The sequence below is a fragment of the Elephas maximus genome, chromosome 12 (genome assembly GCF_024166365.1).
Source record: "Elephas maximus indicus isolate mEleMax1 chromosome 12, mEleMax1 primary haplotype, whole genome shotgun sequence".
NCBI lineage: Eukaryota > Metazoa > Chordata > Mammalia > Proboscidea > Elephantidae > Elephas > Elephas maximus.
The window spans coordinates 85,475,892-85,482,249 of NC_064830.1; the positions used below are offsets into that span (position 1 = coordinate 85,475,892).

The 6,358-nt window shown below is 39.1% G+C and overlaps 1 protein-coding gene across 1 annotated transcript in view; it reads left to right on the plus strand.

The window, feature by feature from the left end:
* Window positions 1-5,696, plus strand: part of LCMT1 (leucine carboxyl methyltransferase 1) — a 71,860-nt gene extending 66,164 nt beyond the window's left edge. Inside the window, exons 10-11 of the mRNA XM_049903468.1 lie at window positions 3,727-3,824; window positions 5,480-5,696. Coding sequence (XP_049759425.1) covers window positions 3,727-3,824; window positions 5,480-5,502 — 121 coding nt within the window. The 3' untranslated portion in view covers window positions 5,503-5,696. The remainder of the gene's footprint in view (window positions 1-3,726; window positions 3,825-5,479) is intronic.
* The last annotated feature ends 662 nt before the right edge of the window (window positions 5,697-6,358 follow it).

Genomic DNA, 6,358 nt, shown 5'->3' on the forward strand with positions numbered 1-6,358 from the left:
ACTTATCGACACGATTAGGCTCCATTTATGGGAAAATGGAGGATCACCACGTCAGATCACAGAATAGAGGAGGACATCATTACATAACTGCCACGTTATATAACAGGCAAATTACATCATCACATAGCTGCCAGATTACATCATTACATAACTGTCAAACCACTGAGAATCATGGCCTAGGCAAGTTGACACATAACCTTAACCATCACAGCCAGCATTACTCTCGCCTTGCACCTCAGTGTTTGTTACTGCCAGATGTACATCATTAATGTGCAAAATAGCTGGATAGTATATTTTTTACTATTGTCGTGAATGTGAAATTTTGGATAATGAGTTAGTCGATAAATGAGGAGTAGGTGTGTATTAACTCTTAGAAGTACCACTATTTTTTCCAAGTACATGCAGCAAAATTGGCAATGAAAATGCTCGAAGATTTGAGAAAGGGCTTGTTTCCATGTGATCAAGTCAGTGCTTCCTGAATTCTTCTAGAAATGTTCTTTCCCACAGGCTGGTTTTCATTTGCTGCAAATCAAGATGAATTGCCCTAGTGACATCTGTAATGAAAACAGTCTAATAACTGTTCTAGATACCCAGGCAGCAGTCCTATAACTAGCATCATCCAGAAAAAGAGAAACTTTATACAATCATTTGTCTCATGTTACTTTGGGACTCTTGTAGACAGCAACATGTGACCCTAACAGGGGTGGGAAATGAAACAGGGCTGGCTTTATTTTGTCTATCCCAGGCTGAAAAGCCTACCTAGTTCTGTGACTACCGTGTAGTTTGCATCTGCATTTGCCAAGGGCTTTTTACTGCAGGAAACCGTGGAGTATGAAAAGAAGCCTAAGGCAAGTCTATTCATTTAACAAGTACATACTGAGTGCCTACTGTGTGCCAGGTACTTTTCTAAGCACAGGGATACAACAGTGATCAAAACAGGCCAAAAGATGTGCCTTCCCTTGTGGAGCTCTCATGCTAGCTTCACATGCTAGCTTCCCAACCAGTAGTGTCTACTGATAACCAAACTTGGTAATACCCATTCTGGAGCCTTCAATGGTACTGCCTTTTCTTTCTTCCTTTTTTTTCTGGCAGTTTTTTATGGAAATTTGTCTTGTACATCTTTTGGCAAGATTAGTTGGAAAGCAACCAAAGTATTTTATGGATAGTCACCCTCACTTCAGATGTGGTCCGTAGGCCTGGATATCAAGACAGAAATGAATACACAAATCCAGAAACATGTACAAACATATGCATATATGACCATACCTGTGTGTGCACACACAGCCTAGGTGATGGCAATACCAAATTGTTAGCAGTGGCTGTTGTGAATGGTGGTAATATAGATCTTTTTTTTTTTAATTGTGCCTTAAGTGAAAGTTTACAAATCAAGTCAGTCTCGCACACAAAAATTTATATACACCTTGCTATATACTCCTAGTTCTCCCCCTAATGAGACAGCACACTCCTTCTCTCCACTGTTTTCATGTCCATTTGGCCAGCATCTGTCCCCCTCTGCCTTCTCATCTCCTCTCCAGACAGGAGATGCCTACATAGTCTCATGTGTCTACTTGATCCAAGAAGGTCACCCTCTCCAGTATCACTTTCTATCCCATAGTCCAGTCCAATCCCTATCTGAAGAGTTGGCTTTGGGAATGGTTCCTGTCTTGGGCTAACAGAAGGTCTGGGGACCATGACCTCCGGGGTCCTTCTAGTCTCAGTCAGACCATTAAGTCTGGTCTTTTTATGAGAATTTGAGGTCTGCATCCCACTGCTCTCCTGCTCCCTCAGGAGTTCTCTGTTGTGTTCCCTGTTAGGGCAGTCATCAGTTGTAGCTGGGCACCATCTAGTTCTCCTGGTCTCGGGCTGATGTAGTCTCTGGTTTATGTGGCCCTTTCTGTCTCAGACTCATAATTACCTTGTATCTTTGGTGTTCTTCATTCTCCTTTGATCCAGGTGGGTTGAGACCCATTGATGGATCTTAGATGGCCACTTGCTAGCATTTAAGACCCCAGATACAACTCTCCAAAGTGGGATGCAGAATGTTTTCTTAATAGATTTTATTATGCCAGTTGACCTAGATGTCGCCTGAAACCATGGTCCCCAAACCCCCACCCCTGCTACGGTGGCCTACGAAGCATTCAGTTTATTCAGGAAACTGCTTTTGGTTTAGTCCAGTTGTGCTGATCTCTCCTGTATCGTGTGTCATCTTTCCCTTCACCTAAAATAGCTCTTAAATATAGATCATTCCTTCTTTACACTTTTTGGAAATGCGCGAATTTCCCCCCACAATGTGCACATATTTTTGGGTGAAAATAAAAAGCTATTTCCATGTTTGCGCATGTTTCTCTGTGTGCGTGCATTTATTTAAAAGTTTACACTTAAAATGCTTATTTTAAAACAAAGCCATACATGCACATTAAAAAAAAAACAAAAAACTAGAATGCAGTAGTATAAAACCCAAAAACCCATTGCTATCAAGTAGATTCTGACTCATAGCGACCCTATAGGACAGAGCAGAACTGCCACATAGGGTTTCCAAGGAGCGGCTCGCGGATTTGAATTGCTGACCCTTCGGTTGGCAGCCAAACCCTTAATCACTTGCACCACCAGGACTCCATAAAGTAGTATAACCAAAAACCAAACCCACTGCCGTCGAGTCAATTCCAACTCATAGCAACCCTATAGAACAGAGTAGAACTACCCCATAGAGTTTCCAAGGAGCACCTGGCAGATTTGAACTGCCGACCTTTTGGTTAGCAGCTGTAGCACTTAACCACTATGCCACCAGGGTTTCCTAAAGTAGTATAGAGGGGAGAAAAAAGAAACTCCACCCACCCCACCCTCGCTACCAGTCCACTACCTTCTTTCTCCAAACGACTGCCATTATAAATTTCTTGGATATCTTCCAAAAGTAGTCTATGCATATAAAATCATATGTATCCCCCACTTTTTATTTACATGGAGTTATACTGTGCTCATTATATACTATGCAGCTTGCTTTTTAAGTTCCACATGATACATCTTAGAGGTTCCATGTTAATATATATATTTTTTAATGGTTGTATAGTATCCTATTGTATGAATGTGCTATAATTTATTCCACCCATCTGTGATGCTACAGCGAACATACATCTTGGTACACATACAGGGTAAATTCTTAAAAGCATAATTGTATAAGTCAAAGGATGTACATTTTAAACATTGATAGAGATTATTGAATTTCCTACCAAAGAGGCTGTACTATTTTGTAAAACAGGAAAACACTTTTTTCCACGTCCTTTCAGAATTTATATCAACCATTTTGACCTTTGTCAATCTGAAAGCTGAAAAATATCTTGTATTTTAATGTGTATTTCTTTTATTATAAATGAGGTTGAAAATCTCTTGCTTTTCTTTTCTCGTGAGCTGGTCTTTTACCTGTCTTTTAAATGAATTTTAATAGTTTTTTCTTACTGAAGTGTAACAGCTCTTTATATAGCATGGAAATCAACCTTTTGTTATTTGTACTTTTTTCTAGTTTATCATTTGTCTTTTGACTTTATGGTACTTTTTTCTTTTCAATAAAAAGAAAGTAGAAACACACCATAGATACTGTTTTGTAGCCTGCTGTTTTTCACTCAATGTGTCATGGGTATCTTTCCATATCCTTAATGATGGGTCATCATCTTCATTTTTAATTGTATAAATGTACAACTGAGCTTTGTTCTATTTTCATTCTCTCCATAGGATAGAGTCGCTTGAATTCCTGGATGAAATGGAGCTTCTTGAGCAGCTCATGCAGCATTACTGCCTTTGTTGGGCAACCAGAGGAGGAAATGAACTAGGTGTGTGTTTTTATTTTAGTTGATTTGACCTAGAAATGGGGAGCTTTTCTTCTCCAAAGAATGTTAAGACTGAGACTTTAGACCCAGAAAGAACTAGCGGATCATATGCATGTATCCATGGACATATCCAAAGAAGTAGCTATTACAGCTTCTGTGTTTTTACAGTACCGAGCCAGAAGAACGATTTAGGTAACCCATGTGTACAAAAGAAAAAAAACCTTTAGAGGTCTATTGTGATGTTCCGTCACTTGGAAGGTAACAGACCTTGAAAGTTTAAAATAATCTTAAAAGTAGCCAATGTTTGTCTTTTTAATCAACTATAACCAAGTTTACTAAATGTTAACAAACCCATGCAGCTGTGGGTTGAATTTTGCCCTCTTATCTCTTACAGTTAAGGTGCAGTTCCCTGGCTGTGGTAGAGTGGGGCATGGGGCGAGAGCTTGGATCCACAGCTCATTGATTGTTGTTACATCAGTCTTAATCCAGTTCCTCCTTTACAACTGGCCCATGTTGACCTTGATTGTCCCAGTGGTTTCCATTGGCTGGGTGTCTCCCCAGTCAAGGAGATGAGTACTTTTGATCCCAGTTCTGGCCTTTAAGGTCAAATAGCTTTGAGCTTCCTACAGATGGTATCCTGCAGATGTAATCCAAATGACATTCGACCATATGCAGGTAGCTGATAGGAAACAAAGAACTTGACAGAAACAAGTACTGTCTGTCTCCTGTGTAAAAATTCCAGGTTGGCATGAGCCCTTGTGGGCTTATCATTCAACTGGTTTATAAATTTATCCAGCTGTACAGTTCAGCACACACGGTCCTTTTTAATTTGTTTTCAAGTTAAAATTATTTATTAGTGTATTTTTATATTGTTGTTCTCCACCAATTATAAAAACAATATAATATGTAGTAGAAAATTCTAGAAAGTATGGAGAAGACAAGGAAAACCACTGTGTGTACATCACTCAATGATAGCCTCTAGTAACTTTTCCTTCTGCTCTTATTCTGTTATTTTGTTTTTACCAAGAGTGGAAATTATATACTTATGTAACTTTGATTTCTGATTTTTGAACCTAATATTATAACAAAAGTATTTCTCTTTGCTATTAAAAACTCCCAGTGAGGGTAATTTTAATGGTTTTACTAAATTCTGTCATGTGCCTGTGTCCAAATTCACTTAAACTTTCCTGTACTTTTGGAAATGTATGCTGTTTCTAATTCTTTCATGGTAACTTTTTAGTTTTTATAAAGTAACAATATATTGAACATTTTTATGTAAGGGACTTTTATTGCATCCATTATCCTCTGGGCTGCTTTGTGATATCAGTGCTTGTGTGTGCAAGGTATTTTCTGTATTTGCTCAAAGTTCATCACTAAGGATAGACTTTTTGCATTACCTGCAGAGAGCCCATAAACTGTTACAATACTTTCTTAATCCCTTTAAAACTAGCCATAAACACATTCTTGTTCAAGTTCATGTTTCCTTGTGAAACCTCATTTAACAAAACAGGAGACCAGAACTGCAGTGGATAGGTGTTTGGTTGGTGCCCCAGAGCTAGTCATTGTGGGCCTGCAGCAGGGTCATATCTCTTACCTCTATTTTCTCTGCTCTACACCATGAGAGTTTTTAACAGCATTTGTGGGTTTCCTCCCCTCAGGTTTGAAGGAAATCACTTATTAATCTGTTAAGGACTCATGTTTGAGCCAGAAGCTGAAGCCACTAGCCCTCACAGAGGAGACGTGGGGAGCATCCTGAGTGCCAGCAGGCTTTGTCTCCCTGGTGTCATCCTACACACTGAGAGACTTCAGTTATTAGGGTTGCTGTATCCTTTCCTGTTGACTTATTGTTGTTTAAATAAAGCTCAGTTGCCAGTTGCCTGTGTGTTGGACCTCTGCTGATTGTCTGCTGCTCGTCTGCTGCTCATTTTGCATCCCGCTGGGTGGGCCAGGGTTTACCTCTGTGTCACCTGAGGGATTTATTGTTTATATCCTCATTAGTAAAAACTGGATAGGGTCACCAGATAAATATAGGATGCCCAATTAAATTTAATTCAGGTAAATAATAATGTTTTGTAGAATTATGCCCACAGAATATTTTGGGACATACTTAACATTTAAAAATTGTTATCTATCAATTTAATTCAGATTTAACTGGGCATCCTCTATTTTAATTTGCTAAATCTGGCAAGAGAATATATGGCTTTCAAAAGGATTAGACAGGCCCATAAAACAAAACAAGACTAGAAGGGCACACCGGTCCAGGGGCAAGGACTAGAAGGCAGGAGGAAACAGGAAAGCTGGTAATAGGTAACCCAAGGTCGCGAAGGGAGAATGTTGACATGTTGTGGAGTTGGTAACCAAGGTCACAAAACAATATGTGTACTAATTATTTAATGAGAAGCTAGTTCTGTAAACCTTCATCTAAAGTACAATAAAAAAAAAATTTTGAAAAAGAACAGAGTTGTAGGACTCATACTTCATTTCAAAACCTACTACAAAGCTACTCTCAACAAGACAGTAGAGTACTGGCATAAGAA